The sequence below is a fragment of the Lytechinus pictus genome, unplaced genomic scaffold, assembly GCF_037042905.1.
Source record: "Lytechinus pictus isolate F3 Inbred unplaced genomic scaffold, Lp3.0 scaffold_20, whole genome shotgun sequence".
NCBI lineage: Eukaryota > Metazoa > Echinodermata > Echinoidea > Temnopleuroida > Toxopneustidae > Lytechinus > Lytechinus pictus.
The window spans coordinates 12,878,200-12,904,740 of NW_026974141.1; the positions used below are offsets into that span (position 1 = coordinate 12,878,200).

The 26,541-nt window shown below is 35.9% G+C and overlaps 1 protein-coding gene across 7 annotated transcripts; it reads left to right on the forward strand.

Moving 5' to 3' along the window:
- Window positions 1-5,333: 5,333 nt before the first annotated feature.
- Window positions 5,334-25,699, forward strand: LOC129282457 (mitochondrial carrier homolog 2-like). 7 transcript variants are annotated; one of them, XR_010296795.1, is made up of 13 exons: window positions 5,353-5,528; window positions 7,364-7,448; window positions 10,161-10,267; window positions 11,519-11,623; window positions 12,598-12,707; window positions 14,344-14,403; window positions 15,913-16,006; window positions 17,088-17,135; window positions 18,130-18,197; window positions 19,545-19,620; window positions 21,506-23,030; window positions 23,370-23,884; window positions 24,164-25,699. XR_010296795.1 is itself a non-coding variant. In XM_064115011.1 (11 exons), the coding sequence occupies exons 1-11, from the start codon at window positions 5,433-5,435 to the stop codon at window positions 21,596-21,598; spliced, it is 942 nt and encodes a 313-aa protein (XP_063971081.1). In that variant the 5' UTR covers window positions 5,347-5,432; the 3' UTR covers window positions 21,599-25,699. The 7 variants fall into 7 exon arrangements, 1 of the variants encoding a protein (XP_063971081.1); XR_010296794.1 differs by having other exon boundaries at window positions 5,334-5,528; window positions 23,370-25,699; XR_010296796.1 differs by lacking the exon at window positions 23,370-23,884 and having other exon boundaries at window positions 5,338-5,528; window positions 21,506-23,351; window positions 24,333-25,699.
- The last annotated feature ends 842 nt before the right edge of the window (window positions 25,700-26,541 follow it).

Below are 26,541 nucleotides of genomic sequence, written 5' to 3' on the forward strand. Positions count from 1 at the left end.
ATTATTTTTTTAGGGAATTAATCAGTATAAAGAATAGTAATTTATTGTAACACTTGGTATCATTCTCACTTGTGTGTGTGAGAAGAAAATTAAAAAATGAAAATGATGATCATTGGTATATTTCTTTGTATTATTGTCATTTTTGTCTGATAGCTCCTCATTTTCTTTTGCATCCAATTAAGTTCTTTTCCGGGGGGCACTTCCATTGACGAGTGGATACCATGCGCGACCAAAGAAACGCGTAAAAAGGGTCTTTTTCAAGATTGGGCACTTTGCCGTACGTAACGTAATAAGGGTGTCAAAAACACTAAAATGCTGAAAAAGGGTATATATTTTGCAAGGAAAGCTACGTGTTTACGGTAAAAATTTGCGAGGGTATAAAAAAAGTACTGATTGATTGATGGCATTTATTCTTTTTCATCCCAAAATTCAACAAAAAGTTACAAAAAAAATGTAAGGCAAAACACAAAAATATAATATACTAAAACGTTTTATATAGGATGTATAGAGTACGATGATTTGGGCGAGGGGGCGAGGTGTGGGATCGAGGTGGGGCCGTACTAAACCCAATGATGTAGGTAAAGGTATAAAACCGACTTTTTCCGTGACATATAACAATTAAAATATCGCTGTATACTTGTTTAGGGGTTCAATTCAGGGAACACTTGCCATGGGTATCGTTTTGTTCCCAATACTTGTTAAGGGTAAGGTTTCACACGCCATTCTTGTTAAGGGGTGCATTTTCAGAATATGGAAAATACTTGTTTAGGGTGCATTTCGAGACCCCATGGTCGCGCATGGTATCCAATCGTCAATGGAAGTGCCCCCTGGGGTTCTTAAGTTATATCAATCCCTTCTCACTCTCCATTTTATACGGAGCCACTAAGGTAACATGTTTTTTTTCTTAACTCGTTACCACGAATTGTAACTTGTCCCCGCGTGGAGGTATTAAGTCGTGATATACTATTTAGTTATAATAAGTCGAGGGAACGAGTTATTATAAGTCGAGGCACCATGTAAGTCGATTGAACAAATTATATAAGTCGATGGAATTATATAAGTTGAGGAAATGAGTTATGAGACATGTAAGACGAGGGAACGAGTTAATATGAGTCGAGGCAACGAGGTATGTTAGTTGAGGGCAAGAGTTATATAAATCTGAGGGCATTGGCTATAAGCCGTGTGAATGAGATATATAAGTCGAAGGAAAGACTTTTTATAAGTTGAGGTAATGAGCTATGAAAGTCAATTGAACGAATTATTTAAGTCGAGGGATTGATATAAGCCGGGAACGAGTTATGTAAGTCGAGGGAACGAGTTACAAGTTTTACAAGTTGTAGTTATAAGTCGAGGAAACAGGTTTTAAGGAATGATTTACATTCGAGGAAATGAATTATAATCACTTTAGGCATGTTGGTGGTTCTGTATCATCGATTCCCTTCCCGAATTATCAATACAGTGCGTCCCACAAAAAACGAAACCGAGATTTATCGATGATTTATCATAACTTAATCACAAATACAATAGACAAATGACCTACCATTGTAAAGCTTAGAATCTCCTCTTTCATCTGAAATTCCTTAGATTATTTCTCATTCACGCATGACTGAGCAAAAACAATTTGAAGAAGGGATACCAAAAAGTCATTTGGCGGGCTGTATCTGGGTTTCAAAAAGAAAACCAAATTTTTATAAAGTTCAATATCTGCTCTTTAATTTGATACCTCAATTACAGAAAATGGTTAAGAAATAAAAAAGTTCTGGTTATTTGAAATAAGGCTTGAATTTCAATAATTTCATAAAATTAAGAGGTTCTACAGGCTAGCGTTCAAACTCACTTGACAGTCCGTTTTGTTGACGATCAGCCATGCATTAAGTCTTTTGTTAACCATCCGATTGCTTCTGTGGGAAACCGGTGAAAACACGTTTATTTAATGAAATTATGGAAATACAAGCATTGTTTCGAGGGAACATAACTTTTTTACTTCTTGACCATTTTTTGTGATCAAGCTATCAAATAAAGAGCAGATATTGAACTTTTTAGGCATGTGATTTTCTTTTTGAAATTCAGATACCCCCCGCCAAATGAGTTTTTGTTATCCTTTCTTCAAATTGTTTTTGCTCACTCATGCGTGAATGGGGGAAAATCTAAGTAATATCAGATGAAAGAGGAGATTCTAAGCTTTACATTGGTAGGTCATTTGTCTATTGTATTTGTGATTAAGTTATGATAAATCATCGCTTAATCTCGGTTTCGTTTTTTCTGGGACGCACTGTATAACCCCCTTTCCATTATACCGAGTTCCTTTAGGCATAGGCCTATAATTATCTCCATCATGTCCATGTCCCATTTTATTTCGGTTTATTTTCATTTTGTCCAGTGCCAATTCGTTCATTTGCCAACTCGTCTACTATTATTAATTTGGTCTACCATCAGTTCGTCCAATATCCACATGATCCATTTCGTCCACTCACCATTTTGTCTCATAACCAGTTGGTCTAATAGCCATTCAGTCCATACCATTTGGTCTAATTAGACTAAGTGTTAATAGGGCAAAATAAATTAAAATAAAACGAGGATTGGACCAAATGGTTATGAGACGAAATGGTCATAGACCAACTTGTGATTAGACGAAGTGATGATTGGACCAAAAAAATGATTATTGGACCAAAAGGTTGTTAGAAGAAATGTTGATGGACGGACTGGCATTAGACTAAATGAAGGTAGACCATGTGGTGAGTGGACGAGTTGACAGTAGACGAATTGACAATTTACCTTTTTCTTTCCTATGTCGCTGCTCCTCTCTTCCCCTCTCTTACTCCCCCCCTCCACTCTAAGTGACGTAAATATTGTACAATCTTAAGACAGAATGTTTGATTTAGTAAAATACCCTAAATGCCGAAAAATGGCACAATTTTTTTTCTGGAGTTTCTGCATTAATTATTGTATAATCAAAATAAATATACAACACACGAACATAATGAAATACATTACAATGTGACAACTTTATAATAGATCGGATATTACAAAGCTTAGACAAACGTAAAATATTGTAAGTACAAGGTATAGAAATTAAGTAAACTACAAAAAATGCACTTATTTAAAGAGCAATCGTCGACAACGCAGACAGATGCTCTGAAAATGAACATTTAATTTCAACACTTTTTTTTGCATTATGCTGAGTCCCCCCCCCCCCACAATATGGTTTCTTTCGGCTGTTATTATGGATAGGATGGTGTTTACTTATGGGCGGCACACGGGCGGATCCAGGATTTTCCAGGGGGGGGGGGCACAATTCGAGTCCCGATGAAAATTTGACAAGTAAAAAAGAAAAAAAAAGGGGGTTTTTACCTAAAATTTAAGGTCATTTCGTCAGCAAAAAATTTGAGAACCAACAAAAAAAGATAAAGTAAAAGAAATGTCCTCGCTTTCAAAAGAGCCGGGGGGGGGGCACACTTGGGTAAAAATGACATATCTACATTAAACATTTTGATTATGACTCTCAAAAGGGGGGGGGGGGCACGAGCCGGATGTCCCCCCCCCCCCCCTGGGTCCACCACACCAACAGTGGGCGGCAGCCCCGTGGGGGAAGGGGCGTCCCTCGAATTTTTTTAATGGGGAGATTGTCCTCCTTCGATTTTCAAAATAAAGCTAAGAAAATGTACTTAATATTACCCCTACCCAGCTAAAAGCAACTTTTAGCTCTTCAAGCAACCGATCGGGGAAAACTGTGGATGGAATTTTTCCTGCTTGCTGAGTAGCTGGCTCCGCCCCCCTCGAAACGGTAGGTTAGGGAGGAAAATTAATCAAAAACATATGCCTCCTCATCAGGATTGACAAAACGGAGGGGAAAATAAAAAGAAGGATTAAAAAAAATAAAAAAAAACAATAACACTTTTTTTTATGGTTGTGCACAACCGAGGGTGTGGGTGTGTGAGCGTGGGGGGGGGGGTGGTCCGTGAACATGGAGCATGGTTCCGTGGTTACTTAGTATTCCATTCATGTGCTTGTATTAAAAAAATTCTTCTGGATAATGATGATGAAATATGATGATGAAAAAGAGATGACCTAAAATGGATAATTGGCATTCTACACATTCGGCCAAGACACTGGTTGATCCACGTCCAACTCGGTAGACTCCTCCCTAAAACTCGGTACACAAGTTGTCGAAAAGGGGTCCACATCGCATATAGGCCATGACCAGGGACCATGCAGGCCTGTATAGGAAAGAGACAGGGGCGTATAAATGAGCCAGAAATTTCGAGGGGGCAAGATATGGCATATCGGGCCAAATTAAAGTTGCGAACAAGCGAAGCGAGCAAATTCATTTTATTACAAAACTTATATCCAATGACATAGTAATAATCAGAAAATAGTATTTCACCCTTTTCTCTTTCCTTGTCTTCCCTTTGCTCTTTTTTCTTTGATTGATTGCATTTATTCTTTTTCATTCCATAATTCAACAAAAGTTACAATCTAAAGCAAAACACAAAAATATAATATACAGAAATGAAAAAAAGGGAACCCACTGGAAAGCAAAGCTTTAGTATGGGTTCCCTGCATTAAATAGTTAAAGTATATTTTTGATCAATGAAATTCAAATCGTAAATTAAAAAGGTTTGTAAAATGAAAAAGAATACTAGTGGGGTCATGCTTTTTATGCCTACTCACTATGACACTATGTGACAATTAACAACAAAAATATCATATCATACCCATTCTTTGTCGTGAAAATTTTTGGCCAGGCAAGCGGCCCCAACTCCCCCCCCCCCCGGCTCCTGGTAGAGAGACTGGGAACATTATAGGAATAGAGACTGATCTGCCCTATTGTACCTAAACTCAACAAAGTGAACTTACTAACACACCTCTTTCTCTCTTTTATTTTTGAAGCGCATAGAGACATAATTTTTATTTTGTATGTGATATTCGCTATTATTATCATTATTGTTAGCTAGTTTGATAGACGAGGGAGAGAGAGAGAGAGAGGGATTTGAAATTGAATGATCATGATAGGCTTACCTATCATGGTGTCAACGGGCCGATTTTTGTGAATTTTCATGTCTTTTTTTAAAGGAGTTCTTAAAAGATTAGAGAAATAGCATAATTCCAGCTTGACTGAAAAAACTTGAAAACCCCAAATCTCAAAAGTAACAGATCACATCCAGTTAAAGGAAAAAAAAACTAAGCCAGAAGTCCCGATCAAGAATATTTTGTGCAAAAACAAGACTTAAAAAGAAGAAAGAGTTCCCGAAAGAGCTGATAAGGAGAGAAAACTGAATCATGGCAAATTTTACAACCTGAAAACTGCATAGGGCGAGTTTCGAAATTCATCTGTCCTTACCCGGTAATTCTATGGGCGAGTTGTTTCGGAATCGCAAAAAAAGTTAAAGTCCGCTGTTTTTGGTCGTTAATAATTCAGAAAGAGATAGAAAATGGCAGCTGTAAATGATCCATGGATGCAAATCGTGGCCAATATTGGTCTTGGAGCATTTAGCCACCCTATGGGATATGTGAAAACGTTGATTCAGGTAAGACAAGTGGCTTATTTCCAGTGACTAATGAGTACATCGCGTAATCCGTGCGGAGCCCGAGCAGTGCTGCTATTTTTAGCGGGCCGAGTGTTCATCTCCCCGCTGCACTAGGCGAGATCCTTAGTGTATGAAGGGGGTTCTCATGCCTTGGTTGCGCCGGTTGCGCAAAAAAATTAATTTATAACTTTAAGTTTATCATTGCATCTAATCATGAAGTCATTTAAATATTCCACAAGGGTTGATTTGTATTGTTGTTACATTCTAAAGAGTAAGTGTGCCCAAAATAAATCTTATCAAAATAGGATTAGGAATAGGATAGTAGGAGCAAAATACATGAATATCCAGGCCAGGGGCATGGCAGGGCCAATGGCATGCGAGGCAGGGGCACTTGGCTGATCCCGGAGATCTACAGTTGGTTGCTGCATAGACCAAAAGCTTCAGTCTCTGTATTTTGGTTGTTCCGCTGAACTACGTTGGCTCCACTCACCATACATAGACTGAAGGGGATGGGGCCCCGTACCTACACTCTACAGCCAACGTATAGTGAACTAGCGTTTTATAGATCGCGATTTATAACTGTTTTTTAAGCAAAATTGAAAGTTTCATGGTTTCCATTATCAGGGAAATATAAATAAATTAAGTAATTGCATACCTTGGGCCGGAGTTATTGAAAAAAATCCTCTGGATGATTGAGAAATCTGTCATCTAAGACATTTTCACCTGACCTGACGGTTTTTCTTGCAAGTTGCCATCTTGAATGACGTCATTATCGTTATTAACTTAATGTCTCGAATCGATATATCGCGATTATAACTAGAACTAGTACTAGTATAACTAGTATCGTTTATCTTCGGTTTCGTTCACATATGGAGCAGATCGTATAATATCGAAAGCAATATCGATATCACATTCGTGATTGTTGACGTTCGTTTGTAAATATTTTATAGTTTGGCTGCCATTTTGACCATTTTTATCGTGTTCAACCCAATTAAACATCGGTAAAGTATATTTTTCATGCCTTTTTCATCTATATCGTTTAAAGTATTCAAATGTTGGAATATCATGAATTAAAAGTTTGTTGTTTATACATCCTTAGATTGTAAATTCGATGTGTAAAATTACATCAAACTTTGGACTGTGAATTGACAAAAGGGAGGGAATGAGAACACATGCGAGCCCACACGTACCGTACACCCTACCGTCGGTAAATGGGGATTACAGTAAAATGTCAGAAATTGTTGAATAAATCCCCAGAAACGACGGTTATTCCTGTCTAGTTGCTGCATTGTTGAAAAAATAGAGTTATAAGAGCACAAAACACTTCCTCTCTCTTTAATTGTGTAAATGGGATACAACTTAATTTCCACCATTTATACAATATTTATTTCATTTTAAAGCAAGAATTTATTGAAAAAAAACAAGAAAAATATTGTAACTTTTGAAGGTTTCCATGGGTGTGGAAACGACGAACAACAACAACAACAACATTCCATGGCAAAGAAGAATAACGTTAGTGTAGTAGGTTTCACGGTACACCATGTATCTTTCTTGGGCAAGTGTTGGTCCTGAAAAGGACCACCCAGATTGGGTGGTCCTTTTCAGGACCAACACTTGCCTGAGAAAAATACTATGAAAAGATGGAAAAGTTGCCGCGATGTTTACTTCGCCATCTTGTTCTTTTTGATCTTCACCAAGCTACGAGACGCATATCAGAGGATATGCATCTGAATGAGATTTAAGATTTTAAGATGATTTTAAAAATTGCAAGTTTTATCGCAAATAGATAGGGTAAGCCCTATTTATCCTACTGATAATAATTTTTTTTTTTGCAGCTGGGTTATGAACCTCTTCCCCCTCGTTTAGGAAGGAATGCCTTCTTCAGAGAATGCTACCAGCTGCCAGGATTTTTTCCTTATGGTAAGAAAGACTTGGGACAATTCCAGCATGAAACAGTCCTAGGCCCCATCTTACAAAGAGTTACGATTGATCCAATCAATCGTAAATATGGAAATCCATCAGTGTCATAATTTTTCTCCAGGAAATTTGCAAAATGTCCTCTGTAAACAAAGGAGAACACACCAAATTATCAAGAAATCAATGAATTTATGGATGTACATTCATATCTGTAAGACGGGCCCCTGGGCCCCGTCTTATAGAGAGTTGCGATTGATCTGATCAATCGCAACTATGGAAAGCCAGCAAAGGCAACATATAAAATGCATGTTTGCTCAAAACTTTTTCTAGATATGAATGTATCCATAAATTCATTGATTTCTTGCCAATTTGGTGTGTTCTCCTTTGTTTACAAAGAACATTTTGCAAATTTCCTATAGAAAAAAATATGACACTGATGATCCAATCAATCGTAACTCTTTGTAAGACTGGGCCAGACAGTTTCAAAGTATTACACTTCGAAATTGACAAGTTATTCAGTTCTCGCAGAGTTTATCAGACACTCTGGCCCGTATTCTGAAGTCTTTAACTTAGACCACGGTCTAACTCTGTGCTAAAATTATGGGGAGCCAAAAATTCAAAAATTCTGTTTATACTAGATATCTCTTACGTTTACTATTTTGTTTCCTGTTGCTTTCATAATGAAGAAAAATACTTCAGTTATCATTCCCAGACAGTTATGAACAATTTGAGTGTCAAATTAGTTAATAAATTGGATGTATACTGTTTGGGATTTGTGCCCCAATTGGCTCTTCATAGTTAAACCACAACTTTAAACCAGGGCTTAATTTAAACCTGAGTTCAGAATACGGGCCTTTGAATTAAAAAAAAAAAAATTCTCACTTCTCACATATCACTGTAGTTAAATTTTTTGAGTATTTCGTTTCATGTCTATTTTGAACAATAAAATATGGATTTTCATCTTTGCATCATTTCAATGTGAAGAAGAGATTAATTTCACAATGAAGTTATTTGTTATAATTATTAACTTTTTGTCTAAATTGGCATTAAAAAAAAAATCACCAAAAACAAACCACTTTCTTCAGCCCAGTTCGAACTAGTTGCGCTTGCCCTGCCCTTTCAAGATGCAATCATGCAATCATTATTTGTAAACTTAATTCAGTGGATACGACTGGTGGATAAAATAACCAAGGGGGAAAGGCTGGAAAAACAATGTTTTCCATACTAATTTCTTTTCATATCTTACACTGGAGCCTGTAACCAAAAGGTTTACTCACATTCTACCTTTAACATAATCGAACTGCCAGCATGGTTTGATATGTGTTATCAATGGATGATTATTATGTCTTTCTATATTTTGTCTATACTTGGTAGATAGCATTTGTCTTCTTAAAATATCTAAAGGGGGTTCTCCCATTCCCACCTGCAATGACATATTCTGAGAGCTTGATATTGCACCGAGTCTAGTGATTTTTTTGTAGTTACTGGAGCACTATCATAAGCTTGGCAAGCATAATAAAAAAATGGATCTAATAATTGTCCTGTAAACAATAAGTAAGAACTTTGGAACACCTGTAGATAAAATTTACTTGCTGTGTGCAGTTGGCTAAATCAGAGTCATTGGCCCGTATTCTGAAGTCAGGTTTAACTTAGTCTAACTTAGTCTAGACCACGGTCTAACTCTGCTAAAATTACGGGTAGTCAAAAATTCAAAAATTCTATTTATAATATATTGTATATTTCTTATGTTCACTATTTCGTTTCCTTTTGCTTTCATGATGAAGAAATATATTTCAAAATACATCAGTTATCATTCCCAGACAAATTGGGTGTCATATGAGTTAATAAATTGGATGTGTACTGTTAGGGATTTGTGCCCCATTGGCTATCGATAGTTAAACCACAACTTTAAAGCAGGGTTTAATTTAAACCCGAGTTCAGAATACGGGCCTGTGTGTTTATGTATTAAACCTGGATGAGTATACTAAAGTACTGTGGGTGCGTCGTGGTCTAGTGGTTCTGACTCTCGCCTTTGAAACAGAGGGTCGTGTGTTCGAATCGTAACCATGGCGTATTTTCCTTCAGCAAGAAATTTATCCACACTGTGCTGCACTCGACCCAGGTGAGGTGAATGGGTACCCGACAGGAGTAATTCCTTGCATGCACTGAGCGCCGGTGATGGTAGCTCGAGCTAAAGCCGGGGTAATAATAGCAGCGCTTTGTATCCTCTGGCAAAAAGCGCTTTATAAATCCAACTATTATTATTATTATTATTACTAAAGAAGAGAAAAGTAAAGTCGGTTTTTGTTTGAAAAAAAAGAACAGCAGTCGCAAAAATGTTAATGGCTTTTTTTTGTGTGTGTTTATGTATGTGAAACTAGTGTTACGATTCATAACTCCTCTTTTTTCTTGGAACTTGGGGGAGGGGGTCTCGTCTTTCTACAAATGATTGGCTTAAATTGTTTGTACATTTTGCTGAAAGAATGTAATAATTTATGTTTTGTTCATTTCCTGTTGATACAATAACACATTTTTTTTTTTTTTTTTTTTTTTGGGGGGGGGGAATGTCCAAAGACTTGGGAAATAGTAATCAGATAGTTTGTGTATCCGGAAAGTCACACATTTTAATTTCAGGTCAAGCAATGTTAATTGTTTTTGTACCATACCGGTACTCATCGAGCACACGCACACAAACTTCTCTTCTCTCCTCCACAGTAAGACATATACACAGAGTAGACGGTTTCACTGGCCTGTACCGTGGGTTCTTTCCTGCTCTTTGTCAGAACTTCATTGCTGGTGGTGTCGTAAGATCAGTTACTGAGGTGAGGTTAACTTTGAGTTCTAACAGTTCTAGATGAAAAAGTTTTCGGTTTCACCATGTAAGTAAGTCCCGAAAAGGACTGTTGGGTAATCTTTTGGAAACTTTGTCATCTAATCTATAAATATGAATATAAATCTCTGTCAACCACACTACCTTCTTACATATCTTCATTATTTCAGCAACAAAGATCTACATACTCTCTTCGTTCTGCAGCTGCTCCTTCCTATGTCATTCCAAAATCCAGAAAACAGGCCTGTTTCAACTCTTTTCAATCTCTTGCCCCCCGTCTTTGGAACAAACTCCCTCCATCTCTCCGAAACCTCTCTTCTCTTGACCTCTTCAAAAAACATATCAAAACACACTAATATAACCATAAACCTAAACTTGTCTTATGCTATCAACAGTGCTTTGTATCCTCTGGAAAAAGCACTGTATAAATCCAATTATTATAATTATTATTAATCTACCGACCATGCAAACCTGAGAACAATTGAAAAGAAAATGATCATGTAAGTAGTGGCTCTCTGAAGTAATTTAAAGCCCTTTGCCTGTGTTGTGAAGTCCAGGGCTCCATAAACTTCAGAGGTAAGAGATAAATCGCTATAATTCTTCAAGCAATTTGTAGTAATGCATGGTAGAGCATCTGTGATCTGCATTGCAAGGAATAAATTCTTGTCAGGTCCCCATGTACAGTAAATGGTTTTAACCCAGAACATTCCTGTCTTTGAACATTTTTAGACAGATGTGCTTTATACTTATAATAGTTGTTGTTTCATCATGACTTTATTCAAGTTCAAAGACACTGATATACAATATATACATAAAGAGACCAGGTCCATCGTTTCCATTCCAAACAAATGGCAGGTCAGTACATGGATTACAAGACAAGTAATACGTATATATACCAATATAGAGAATTATTTAGAGTAACATAAATGCAGGAAAATAATTAGTTAAAGCTGTCGTTGATATCACGTTGGAAAAAAAACACTCAATCAGTCTTCTAAATCAGAGCTGGATATGTAAATGGAATTAATCAACTACTGCATACAACCTGAAATGTACAGACAACATTACGAGAGGTGTTTTGTACCCAATTTCCACTACGGTATCTTCTTAATTATTATCAGTATGTATACGGCTGTGATCATTATATGTTTTTGTGTATTCAAATCAACTTAATAATAATAACAACAGAACAATAATACTGTTTGTACAAAATGTTTGTAATGATTGATATTTATCTGTACAGAAACTTGATGAGCTGTTCCCTGTTGAAGATGAGAGTGAAAAGAAAGCCCTTGCCAAGAAAAGACCTGAACTGGCCAGTGTGTCATTCCATACATTCATGCTTCAGGTATCTTTATCTTGATGATGATGACGATGACGATGGTGGTGGCGTTGATGATGATGATGATGATGACGATGGCGTTGATGATGATGATGTTGATGTCGGAGGCGGTGGTGGTGATAATGCATGATGATAATGGTATCAATGATTATTATGATGGTGAATTATGATATATGATGATGATGGTGGTGGTGATGATGAAGATGATGATGATGATGATGATGATGATGATGATGATGACGATGGTGGTGATGATGGTGATGATGATGATGATGATGGTGGTGGTGATGATGATGATGGTGAGGATGATTTATTATGATGATGATTATGATGATAATGATGACAATGGTGATGATGATGATGATGATGATGATGATGATGATGGTGGTGGTGATGATGGTGATGATGATGATGGTTATAAAACTGATGATAATAGTAATGATGATGATGCTAATGATGAATGTGATTGATCTTTGAAGTAGTGGTTTTGATGATAATACTGCTGATGATGATAATACTGATGATGATGATGAGAATGATGAACATTGTGGTGAACTGAATGGCAATTAAGATGATATTGATTCTTTATTGTTTTGATAAAAATGTTGACAGTTTGACATTTATGATACTTAACTTATATTGATATGTATAAGTATTTCAATTAAAGGCATTGATGTTGTTGCTTTGTCAAGAACTGCGACCCATTGGTATCAAGGCACTTTTGATTCTTATGATTTATTTCACATAAACATAATCATGAAAATTGGGCCTATCATTTATCATTAATACCCATTTTCCCTACATTTGCTCTGCGGCGAGTTGAAATCAGCCGTTTTATTCATCTTAATTCAAACCACCTGTAAGTAGTTGGTACAAAAAATGTTAAAACGGCTGTTTTCGATTCGCCGTAGATCAAATGTGACCCAGGTATAAGTTATCATTTTTTGTATCCCAATATTGATTCTCTTTGATTTCTGTAGATGTCCAAGGATTCTGTGGCACACTTCTGTGCCGTCGTCGTAACACAACCGTTCAATGTCGTCATGGTTCGGAGCATGGCTCAGTTTATTGGCAGGGAAACAAAGTACAGGTTAGTCTCTCGTGTCAAAGGTCACATTCAGGGAATATGAGGTCAGTGAACTCTTTGATTTTACCCACAATGCCATAGGACTCCATATGACCTGATTTGACTGTTCAATCTTGTCATGGTCCGGAGCATGGCTCAGTTTATTGGCAGGGAAACAAAGTACAGGTCAGTCTCTCGTGTCAAAGGTCCCATTCAGGGAATATGAGGTCAATAAACTCTTGGTTTTACCCACAATGCACTATGAATTCATCTTCGACTTGATGTGAGTGTTCTGTGTGGTCATGTTCCCCAGTCTGGCTCAGTTTATTGGCAGGGAAACAAAGTGCATGTCAGTTTCTCGTAGAGAATGTCAAAGGTCAACGTATGCCAAAGGTCACATTCTGGGATTTGAAATCAATGAAATCTTCATTTTACCCACAATGCACTATGACTCCATGTTGTATCTGATTCAATCTTATCCTTCAAAATCAAGAAAAGGATCCCAAAAGAATAAAATCCATTGGTGTAAAATGTATTGTATATAAACTTACAATTTTGTGTTTGCTTTGTCAGATTGTAATCCTGTCCCACATGAACACATTGATGTTAGTAGTCTCATACTTACTAAAAATGTCCAGAAATCAATATTTTGTAGTCTGGAAAGAAGGGAATATTACTCATTTGTTCAGTAGTTTCCTATTAAAAATACTTTCAAGGAATATGGATAAAAGATAGGGGTTTTCTGATGTTAAGCTATGAAATGTAAACATAATTTTCAGCAAGCAGGGAAGGTGTTTTTTTTTCTTCCTGGCATCATCACCAGTTTACTCAAATGTTGTTGTAAATGTAAACCTTTTAACTGGCCTTCATGTCGTGGTCATGTTGTTAGATTCTGTTATAGCTCATTTTGAAATTGTTACCGCAACCAGGGGTGTGAGAGTTTGGCCAGAGTAATACCAGTTTACCAAATGTAGTTGTCAATGTAAACATAATGACTTGGGCCAAGTGGTCATGTTGTTATACTCTTTTCAGAATCATCTGAAGATTGTTACCACAACCAGGGGTGTATGAGAATGGCTTTTAGCTGATTTCATCTATATTTTGCTTTTAAAGATAAATTCCAGTTTTGGTAACGATCTCAAAATGACTTTTTACAGAATCTAATATAATGACCACCCAAGTGTCTGTTTGTATGAATAAAAAATATGTGCCAAAGGATTCTGGAAGAAATTGTGTTATTGCTGAGAAATAAGCAAAATAAGCGCGGATTCGGTCACTTCCGTCGGGTCTTTATTCCAGCAATAATAATACACTGTCCCACGTGTGCCTATCTGTGTTGGTGATCTTCAGTGTGAACATTTTTCAGCGTAGATTTTAAGATTTCACAAATTTCAGTTCATGTAACTGTACCAGATCTAGATCCTCGATGATATACTGACAATTAAGCCTGGTTTTACAGACTTTCTGATGAAATCAGTGTTTACTGCAATTACTGGAATTTCTCTTTAATGTTATCTTTCAACTGTACGAAGTATAGGAGCTTTTTTATGTCAGCTTATTTAACACTCATTTTTTTCAGCTCTTTTTATTTGTGATCACTCACACTCCTGCACAACCAGTGTTTATGTTAAAAAGATTTTTGTGTTTCTCTCTCATACAGTGGTTGGATATCCCCTTACACTGAAATCTACAATGATTCAGGAATCAAAGGATTCTTTGTGTAAGTTGCCCCATTTCACTTCAATTGTTCTGTGCTTTATCTGACCAGGGGTGGTTTCACAAAGAGTTGAGTGTGTGTGTGTATTTGAGTTTTGTCAGACGTGTATCAATCAGATATGATTATTTACGTCTCGGACTGACCTTTAACGTCACCATCCGAAAGACATGACCAGGGCTCGAACCTCTGCATTAATTTGTAACTTCCCCACATAGCTTGGATTACAGGCGCACGCCACAACGCCCAGTTTGAATTTGAATCGTGCTTAAATGCTGAAGTGCACATGATACATGTATCTAATGCACAATCATTGATGACTACTGGTATGCATTAGTGTGTGTCCTCTGAGCATGATTTGACAAATGCGGTGATACCACATGCAACTGAAACTTAATTGTGACTCTAAGTCACACTTGACTATTTGTGAAACACCCCCTGGAGATGTTTCATTTTGATTTGTGACGTCATATGCGACCAGCTTTCCTACATATCGTATGGTAAAAAAAATTAATGAAATATCATTTTTCAGAAAATTGAAAACGGTTTTATTTTACCTTCAGTATATCAATTCACAAATCATTTCACACCCACTCCTTAAACGAAAATAAAAAATTAGTCATCACAAACCGTTAAAAAATAAAATGTATGCATTTTATATTACATAACATATGGGGCAGCTGCTCGTTTATGACGTCACAAATCAAAAACTTGATATTCAAATAACTTTCTTAAACTTTAATGGATTTTCCTCAAACCTTCATATTTTTTTCCTGCTATTTTTACAACAAAATTATCATCAGGGTGAACTGTAAGCCTCTGCTAATACCAACTTTATGTCGGGGTGAACTTTCCTTTTTAACGGACAAGTCCACCCCAACAAAAAGCTAATTTGAATAAAGAGAGAAAAATCCAACAAGCAAAACACTGAAAAATTCACCAAACTCGGATGTAAAATAAGAAAGTTATGACATTTTAAAGGTTCGCATAATTTCACCAAACAGTTATATGCACATCCCGGTCAGTATGCAAATGAGGAGACTGATGATGTCATCCATTCACTATTTCTTTTGTATTTTATTATATGAAATATTCTAGTTTTCTCCTCATTGTCAAGTGAAATAGCGAATATTTCCTCCCGAACATGTGGAATTAGCTTTGTTTAATACTTAATGGTTCAGTCAAGTTTGTCCTTATTGTCAAATCTGTAAAAATGAAATATGGTATAATTCAAACAATAAAAACAAACGAAACAGTGAGTGAGGGACATCATCGTCTGTCTAATTTGCATGTCACTGAGTTTTGTGAAAAATAAACGAAACTTTGAAATGTCATAACTTTCTTATTTTACATCCGATTTTGATAAAATTTTCAGCATTATCTTAGCTTGATTTTTCTCTATTTATTCAAATCAACATTTTCCTGGGGTGAAAATGACCTTTAAGATCTTTTTTTAACACTCACTGTAAATGTCTATTGATACATAGTTATTTCATTGTGTTATTTTTTTTGTAGAGGACTGGCTCCTAAACTAATATTAGATCTACTCACCTTGTGGCTTGCCAGGACTATGTACTACACCTTCAGTAGACTATTCGTAGATGATAATGTAAGTCCTTGCAGTTATTGGAACCATATTCTATTTTCAAATTGGCAACATCTATCAGTTTCTTAGAATGAATACAAATTAAAAGGAAAAGTATTCAAATGGTTTTATGATATCGAATGGTCATCATGTATTTTGTCATATTAATATAATTAAGTCAAAGTAGAAGAAAAGCTGTATTTTTGGGGTTTCATTATGTCAAATTGGCAACATTTATTTTGTCATATTAATATAATTAAGTCAAAGTGAAAGGAATGCTGTAATATTTTAGTTTCTTGAGCTTCAAGTTGGCAACATTTTATTTTGTTTGAATTAAGTCTGAGGAAAGCAAAAGCTGTTGTCAGATTTCATCTGTTCAAATGGGCAACATTTGATCATTTTTGTTACAATGAAAACAAAGTTAAAGGAAAAGTATTCTAATTGTTTCATGATATAAAATTGGCAACATTCTTTTTGTCATATCGATATAATTAAGACAAAGTAAAAGGAGAAGTATTCTAATTGTTCCATGATATAAAATTGGCAACATTCTTTTTGTAATATTGATATAATTAAGACAAAGCAAAAGGAAAAGTATTCTAATTGTTATATGATATCAAATTGGAAACATTCTTTTGTCATATTGATATAATTAAGACAAAGCAGAAGGAAAAGTATTCTAATTGTTTTATGATATCAAATTGGCAACATTTAGTTTGTCATATTGATATGATTAAGTCAAATTTAAAGAAAAGCTGTATTATTTTGGTTTAACAAGCTCTAGTTGGCAACATTTATGATTTTATTGTTTTGTTGAATAAAGTCTGAGGAAAGCAAAGCTGTTATCAGATTTCATCTGTTCAAATTGGCAACATTTGATAATTTTGTTACAATAAGTAAAAGGAAAAGTATTTTTACGGTTTCATTAGCTCGAATTGGCAACATTTTTTTATTACATGGTTGGAATTAAGTCAGAAAAAAAGAAAAGCTGTATAATTTTGGTTTTGTGAGCAACATTTTAATCACTGTTCTCACTTCCAACTTCCTCATCTACTTCTACACGCTGTATTGAAATAAGTCATTCTCATATATTTTTCCCACCCAGATGACAAATGTATCCGAGCTCAGGAGCTATGCAAACATCATTACAGGTGTAAGTATTATACATCCTTACTGTCATAGAATAATTCTATAAAACGTCTCTCTAAAGAGCAATTTTCTACTTATTCTTGTATTTTGTAGACATTTTTGTTATCGCCCGAGTTATTCAATTATTTTATCAAATTTTATCAATTATTTTATCAAATATATCTATTATTGCCTCATCATGATTATGTTTGTGCTCATCCTTTGATTTATTTTGTATTGTTTTTTCATGATTATCCAAAATGGTTGATTATTGTATATCAGTAAACTTGGATTTGAATTTGTCAGTGAATTAATCAGCAGATGCTATACACTACTAGAAATCCTTACATCTGATTGGCTCAGAGCAAATCAAGTCAGTGAAATTCATTGACTATTGGTTTCATGAAACACTCCCCTAACCCTTTACCGTGGGTGCGTCGTGGTCTAGTGGTTCTGACTCTCGCCTTTCAAACAGGGGGTCGTGGGTTCAAATCCTAACAATGGTGTGTTTTCCCTCAGCAGCAATTTCATCCACAATGTGCTGCACTGGACCCAGATGAGGTGAATGGGCATCCAGCAGGATTGATTCCTTGCATGCACTGAGCACCGGTGATGGTAGCTCGAGCTAAAGCCGGGGTAATAATAGCAAGTGCTTTGTATTCCCAGGCAAAAAAGCGCTATATAAATCCAGCTATTATTATTATTATTAGTAGTAGTAGTAGTAGTAATAGTAGTAGTAGTAGTAGTAGTAGTAGTAGTAGTAGTAGTAGTAGTAGTAGTAGTAGTAGTAGTAGTAGTATGGTAGTAGTAGTAGTAGTAGTAGTAGTAGTAGTAGTAGTAGTAATAGTAGTAGTAGTAGTAGTAGTAGTAGTAGTAGTAGTAGTAGTAGTAGTAGTAGTATGGTAGTAGTAGTAGTAGTAGTAGTGGTGGTGGTGGTGGTGGTGGTGGTGGTGTTGTTATTATTATGTGGTTTGTGACATTCATTTCATACTTCTTCACATTCTTTGTTTTATTTTCAGTTTCTAGCGAGTATGATAACCTATCCATTCAGCCTCATCAGTAGTAACATCATTGTCAATAATTGCGGGTAAGTAATCAAAATGATACCCTTATATTTAATTAATTAAATTAATTATTTAACACTCCGTCCCTCGGATAGGACGTTAAATGGAGGCCCCGTGTAGAGGAGAGTCACCACCTTTGCACGTTAAGAACCCACTGCACTATTCGTATAAGAGTAGGGGGAAACCCCGGTGTAGTGGTCCACCTGCATTCCCCCAATCAGTTATATCGGGAGGAGAGACCTGCGGGCCATAGTGAATCAGTTCGCTTTTCGCCTCCAAGGCACAGGTGACGCCAAAACAAAATGATAATAGTACTTCAAAATAGAAAAATGACATTGAATATGGACATACTGGAGCTTTTTGAAATGCACTTATCAGCGTAAAATCATGTAAATGAATAATGAAATATTAAAAACAAAACAATACAATAGAACAGAAGGAAGTAGTGGATGTTGAATGACGTCCTAGGATAGGCTAGGCTGGGTAGCCAGTTGTTTGGTCAATTAAAACTAAAATGATGTAAGCATTCTGACGCACTCCTGATGATGGCACAATATTGTATGAGAGCAATTTAATTTTGCATATCTTTTTGTTTGATGTACATGTAAATGAGTGAGCTGAATGGTGACATCACATGCACATCTTATTTCATTTCAATTTTATAGATGTGATGGTATACAAATAGCGAATAGGCATGAGTGCGATGGTGCGAGATTTCGCATGAGGTGAAAGGAAGATGCTCTATTCAATGAGGCGTTAGCCGAGTTGAATTGAGCGTCTCTTTCTTTCACCGAATGCGAAATCTCGCACCATTTCACGAATAAGAATATTCGCCATTTGTGTTGTACAATGCCTCAGACTTTAGTGAAAATATGAAAAAAACAAGAGTTTTTCCCTGCAATAATCTATGAAAAAGGAGCAAAAATAATTAAAGCGAAAAGCAAAATCTCACAAGCGCACATGACCTCGGGCAGCATTGCTCATGAAGCCAGCAAGCTAAACGGGTATTTTTACTGAGCGCAATGAATTGAATCATATTGTGACGTCGCCTCCTAAAGCCGTGCAACGGTACATTTTGGATGGTACGTCTTGTGTGCAACGGTACAAATGTTTGACATTCAGTCTTCCATTTGCTCACGTACAACAAGCCAAGTAGGCATGCAATACATTTTGGATGGTACGTCTTGTGTGCAACGGTACGAATGTTTGACGTTCAGTCTCCCATTTGCTCGCGTACAACAAGCTAAGTATTTGATATTGTACCTGCATACCAATGTTGTTGGTACATATTGCACATAATAAGAACAATGAATGTAAGCAAATGATGAAAATAGAATTTAAGAGGAACATATATTTGTTTCTTTAATCAGATTGTTAGCTGGCACGGCACCTTATGTACCAGTCTATGTAAACTGGGTTGATTGCTGGAGGGACCTCAGAAAGAGGGTGAGTATTAGTAAACCTCATTATCAATGGAAGGTGCTAGAAATCAATGACAAATTTTTGCTATTGGCCAATCAGTTAACTGTATTTCAGGAGCTTATCACAACAGCTTGTATCTTGCCATTGATGACATGTTTGATGAAAGAGGGCCCCAGACCATTATACTTTGGCAAAAGCAAGCAAGTTACAAAAGTATCATTTGTTGTAAATGAGCAATGTGTTTGTTATTTACATAGGCGTCAATGCCATTTAACAGCATATTTTCTTCAATATCTTTCCATGGAACAATCATTTCTTCCCCAAATTTTGCCTGAACGTACAAAGGGTGTTTCAGAAACAACTCAAATTTGACTGATGTGTCACTTGCCTCCTTTTGCCAAAGTTGGGCGCATAGGTCTTGACTCTCTGTCTAGCAGTCAAAAAGTTATTTTAAAAAAAATTGGGGGCTACTTTCACAACCTACTCCATAAATCTGCAACATTGTATAAGCTTTTATGTGTCAGTGAATGTGGATTTTCCATTGCTCTTTTGAGCATTCCGTGGCAAAATCGCCCTGAGCCCTGCATAAATTCTCCCCCGTTGTCTAGCCAAGAGAACATTTTTACATCTACTATGAAGACACTCTCTACACACATTGATTTCTTTTGAAAATGCAATTACAATCACGATGGAGAGCTGAGAGGCTTTTGTCGAAAGTTGCTGGACTGGGACAGCAGATCATGCGAAGATTTTTTTTTTTCTTTTTCAAGATTTTTTTATCTCTCAACTCATTCCATACATAAGTATCGCATGCACAGATACATAATTGAAAAACTAGCATACATTTCAAACAAATTCAAATAAATTGTTCATTTTGTATACAAAATATTCAATTTTTTCGATGCACGTTCATCAAATTACGTTTAAAAGCAATAATTATCTTGGTTGTTTCGATTTTTTCCAAACCAATCATAAAATGAGCAAAAGATGGGTGTGATATTCCTGTATTTACATGAATAAATGAAATATTTTGCAAACAAGACAATAATATTGGTAATATGAAAGTTATTGAGGGTTATAACTCCAAAACAAATTTCAATGTCACTGAATTGTGTACTTCTAATATGCTTGGCCTTCTTCAACCACTCGTGAACTTCATTCCAAAATGAAATTACATATTCACATCTAAGAAATAGATGAGCAATTGTTTGAACATGGTTTTCACCGAAATTACATAAAGGAGAATCTTTTACTCCAATTTTAGATAAAAACTCTTGTGTTGAAATTCTTCTGTAAATAAGTTTGAATTGGAAGTTTCGAAGTTTATTATCAATTGATGATTTATATAAAAGATGGAAGCGATGCGAAGATTTGCATTGGACGAACAATATCAAATATGTTGTTGTCCAGAGCCAAGAGATTCAGATGCTGTCCCAGCCCACCAACTTTTGACAAAAGCTTATCAGCTCTCCATTGTGTATTGACTTGCACTTTCAAAGGAATTGGTGCGTTGTAGCGCGAGTCTTCGTAGTAAATGCGAAAAGTCTGAATTATTCCCTGCTGAAGACGGATACTGTATGAACTATTAATTCTGAAGGTTTCCATGGCGAAGAAGAGTAGTGTAGAAGGTTTTATGGTACACCATGTATCTTTTTTTATTTTTATTTGTACACCATGTATCTTTCTTGGGCAGACGACATTATTCTGTGTGTTTTATCGTTGTGAAGTTTCCATTGCAAAGAGGTTTCACGGTGCACACTGTGTTCTTTTGTGCGCATATGTTGGTCATGAAAAGAGTACACAGTGTTTCGTGAAGCCTGTACACTGATACATGAACCCTCATTATCATGATGTGTGATATTTGTATTCACTTTCTAAGACTTTTATTTTCTGTTTTATTTGCTTGTAGGGTCTTCTCAAGCGTGGCTCTAGCCTCTTCTTCAGACGCTACAACCCCAAGATGGTGGTCTTCCAGCCGGAGCCGGTTACTCCTTTAGACTAGGCCATATCTCAACATCTCCCCCCCCCCAGCCCTGCCCTTTATGACCCCACCCGCCTACAGAGCCCCTCCCCTTTCTCCCTTCCCTATAGAATTACGTTCCTCCACTCTCTATCGGGTTTTGTGGTTCCAATATTCAATGTTTAAACCCATTGGCCCGTATTCTGTAGTTAGGTTTAACTTAGACCATGGTCTAACTTTGTGTTAAACTTATGGGAAGCCAAATATGTCAAAATTATGTTTTCATTGAATGCTTCTAATGTTCACTGTGCTCTTTTCTAATTTTGTTATGTTGAAGGAAACTATCTTATTCATCCTTCCCAGACAATTAAGAATTATTTGAGACTAAAATGAGCTGATGCACTCAACCTCTACTGTTACAGAATTATGCCACAACCGGCTTCCCATAGTTAAACCGCAACTTTAAACCAGAGTTTAATTTAAACCTGACTTCAGAATACGGGCCATTGGCTATTGAATCCTGTGACTGTACTTTCCAATAAAGATTCTATGATTCTCATTGGCTTTGTAAAGGGAACACCTGGCTATAGTAGGCAATTGGTTAACCTTTCGACTACTGAATTCTGTGATTCCCATAGACTGTATTATACAGAGACCAACCAGTTTCAGTAGGTAATGGGTTAACCTGTTGACTATTAAATTCTATAACTACCAAAGGTCTTTTACAGGGACCAATAGGCAACTCTTCCTCCCCTTCCCCTTCTCTCTCTCTCTCCCTTCTCTTCTCTCCCTTCCCCTTCCCTCGGAGTTTTAATCTCATCTATGATGTAATCATGGTGAGATGTATATCTATTTTTCTCGATATGACCTCTGACCCCTCTTTTACTTCGTGATCTTTGCGTACGAACGCAGCAAACCAGTCTTGATTTTTCGCAATATTTTATATCAACTGTTCATGATGATTGTCGTATATATCTCGATGAATAAATTCTCTTTTGTGGGTTCAGTAGGAAAAAAAAAAGATTATGTATTTTAAACTTGAGAGTAAACTTTGGCTTTATTCAATAACTGTCCACATATTTGGTAATTTCATGCATAGAAATTCTTTGATGTTAATCTCAAGAGCTATACAAACACTGTTCATCATTATTATTGTGGTGATGATGTCTCCTACTGCGACCACCCTGGATAAATTTGCATTAGGAGCAATGACCCGCATCAGTTTATCGATGATATTATATTATTCTTTGCGGTTGAATGCAGAAATTGCTTTGAAGGTTCATTTGTCCTTTTTGTAAGTTTTGATTTTGCATATATTTGCAATGAACTCTTTGGTAGCTTACAGCATTTAATTTTTTTTTAAATCCATATTCGATGGGATGGATCCAGTACAAGTTAATGTTTTTATGAATGGATAGTTTATGGGTCTTCTATAATGAAATATGGAGATATGTCATGTCAACATTTAAAGCAGGTACGAACCAATAGCGCCATCACGAGTTCTCAACTACTCATATCTGGCCAGTTTCCTGACCCACAATGCTAGTGTAGTCTAGTAATATAGACCCACTTGAATGATAACATGCTAATTTTTTACTCAATACATTTATACTGCAATAACTATGTTACCAAGTAGCAAAACAATTACTTTTCCTCTCAAAACATTTCAGTTTCTCTTTACAAATACAATTACAGGTCAGTTTATTCTGTTGTAAAATAGTAGAGATCTGGAAACGTACATGTATATTTCAAGACTATGTACTTATAACACACAGTCAATGAGAGACCACACACAGTTCACTCGCCCTTTAAGATACTAGATGTAAATTTAGAATTTTCATGAACACTTAAACCTGACTGTATGGTTGATTTACAAGAAATTCTAAAAATACATGGAATTTTTTTACATATCAAGAATGGTATGGAAAAAAAGAGTGACATTTGATGTATCAAATATCAAATTTTATGTGATTTTGTATCGTCCAATTATGATTACCTCTCTGTTACTTATTGCAAGCAAGGTCAATGCAATAAAATGTTGAAGAGAATGTAGCTCATCAACCGTTTTATCAAATAATGAATAGAATATTCAGCTGTATCACTTTTGTGTGTACAGGGGTGGGTGTCATGAATAGTTACAATTAATGTTTGCAATTAATTGTAACCTTTTGTACATGGATCACCATAGACTTACAGTTATGATTAAAGGGGAATGAAACCTTTGGAACCAGTAGGCTTATGTCAAAACAGAAAAATCAAAGAATAAGAACAAAGAAAGTTTGAGAAAAATTGGACAAATAATGAGAAAGCTATGAGCATTTGAATATTGCAATCACTACTGCTATGGAGATCCTCCCATTGGCAATGCGACAAGGATGTGTGATGTCACATGTGAACAACTTTCCCTTTGATGGACTATAAAATACCCTCAAAATGTCTTTTTGCTTTTTCTTATGGTGATACAAACTCTTTATCCATGATGTATTCTTTAAAAATCTGTATTACATGCCCTCCTATAGAAAGAACACATGATCTACCGATACATGTGATAAAAGAGGCAATTTAAGTGATATATATACTAAAGTAATGGGGAAAGTTGTTCACAAGTGACATCACACATCTTTGTCGCATTGCCAATTTGAGGATCTCCATAGCATTAGTGACCGCAATATTCGAATGCTCGTAACTTTCTCATTATTTGTCCGATTTTTCTCAAACTTTTGTTGATCTCTTTCTTTGATTTTCCTGTTTTCACACAAACTATCTTGTTCCGAAGGTTTCATTCTCCTTTAATTGTACGATTGATTGATGTTTTTTTGTCACAGGGCCCAGACCGTATTCTCAATGTGTATCTGCAGGTTTTTGTTCTTTATGTTGTTATCAAATGACCGTAAAGAGAAAATTATGTATGAAATTAATTTCTATTAAAATAGGACCTTGTAATTTTAAAAAGCATTATAATGCAGCAAATACTGGATAATCATCTGTCCCCCTGATATTTTCATGTTAAATGATGTTAATATAACTGCAGGGAGCCTTTGTAAAGCAATGCTTTCAAAACTGAACAGGCCTATACTGCAGTATAAAATAAATAAAAACATAAGAATAAATAAATAATGAATATTATAAATGCCTGGGTGTGTTTCATAAAGATATAAGTGTGACTAAAACAATCCCACTCAAATTCTGCCTTGCGTTCGTTATGTAATGAATCGCCACGTTGGTCAGAATATGCTCAGAGGACATGCAATACTCAATACTGTATAGTAATCAATAAGGTTGTATTACCGGTACTTTGTTCACTTTGGCGTCAAGTCCTACTTAGCTCTTTGTGAAACACTGTCCTTACGATCAAGATGATACGCCAATCACTGAAATCTTGCTATAGAATGAAGTCTCACTTTGTTATTTGAGATGATATTCACATTCCTCTTTAAATGTAATTTTCGCTCTTTTTCAAGTTAGTACTCTAGATATCTTTTATCGTCATGATGAAAACTGCTTTTATATTTACATGCTCGCTTTGTTTAGAACAGTAGCTGGCAGTACAAAATCTTCACTGTCATGTGTATTGGGGAACATTGAGATTAAAGTGATTATGTTAATCATTTAATTTCCTTTTTTTTCTTCCAAAAATAATTATTTTGTTTAAATTTTGTATTTTAGTATGTTTCCCCCCGAACAAATATTACATGTTTATTTATGCATAATTTGTCAGTCGGTGTACTAGCAGATGTAATATTAGATTATCACATTTAGTCTGCCCAAGTATACCTTCTGTTGTTGAATCATCGCGAAAGATTTCAGATTCAAGGGCGGTTTCAAGTTTGGTTCGACCTATCAATAATTTTGAGATGTCTTTACCGAAACAATTAGTAACATCAAAGTATTCTGAAAACCATAATTTCTTACTCAATTCGATCTCATAGATATGCTTGCAATAAAATTGTGATTTTTCCCATTTAAAATTCACTCTTTTGCGATCAACTTTTGATATATATGTTTGCATGTTTTCAAGTACTAAGGGCAGTTGAAAGAGAAATAATCTGTAACAGATTCATGTTTAAATGTGAAATACTTTGTGAGTAAATATGAATGATCCATGTGAAGAGAATCTATTAAAGAATGTTTGCATACCATGTACATCAACAGTTTCCCTTTGGAACATTTGTGTGTGTGTGTGGATTACACAACCTGTTCACGGTTGTAAACTGCGCATGAGCAGAAAAAGGTCATTGGAGACGACCATGAAGGTGGCTTTCAAATTCACTGACATAGGCATTTGTGATTTGATGATTATTCATGTATTCCTTTCAAAATATTTATCACATCCAAGCTGAAGAGTAATAAATAGAGCCTTCATAATCACTGGTATTTGACAGTAGCCTAAACAATAGTCAAATGTGCCAAAGGCAGACAATAAAACCGATTTCCAAACTTTATCCCTGATGTACTATTCTAGTCACCTGGTCTATACAATGACTTTTGTTCTTAGAATTTGAATACTCTACCGGCAAAGCTTACGCAACATCTACATTTGAAAATGATAGTGCTTATCCTAATGAAAAATCACAAAGGTCATTTGAGAAAAGTTGATCATGAGCTAACCGTGAACTGGCTTATTGCTTCAGGCTTAATTTCGTCTAAGATGTAGGGTTAGGATTAGGGTTACAATAGGGTTTTATGTTAGGTTTAGGGTAGGGTTGAAGGTGGTCATTCGATTAGTGTGTGGAATTTAGAGCGGAGCAATTGCTAACCCGAAAGAGCAAATATCATGGAACTAGTGTGGGTGTGTGTGTGTCTATGTTGATACAAGAATTTAGGTTGGGGGGAAGGCAGTTTTCCTGTAAACAGATGGGTACTGTACTGGTCTGGATGACCCAAAGGCCATTTGAACAAACTTGACCATGACATAACCCCAAACTGGTCTTTTTTAACTGAACTGGATTTTAACTGTTGATCAATGCATTGGACATAAAGTAACT

What these genes read in the sequence shown, in the direction of transcription:
- LOC129282457 (XM_064115011.1), top strand. Translation starts at nt 5,433, where the DNA reads ATGGCAGCTGTAAATGATCCATGGATGCAAATCGTGGCCAATATTGGT. An exon ending in TCCATACATTCATGCTTCAG is followed by an intron (nt 11,624 to 12,597) that starts GTATCTTTATCT and finishes TGATTTCTGTAG; the next exon opens with ATGTCCAAGGATTCTGTGGC. An exon ending in ATGCAAACATCATTACAGGT is followed by an intron (nt 17,136 to 18,129) that starts GTAAGTATTATA and finishes TTTTATTTTCAG; the next exon opens with TTTCTAGCGAGTATGATAAC.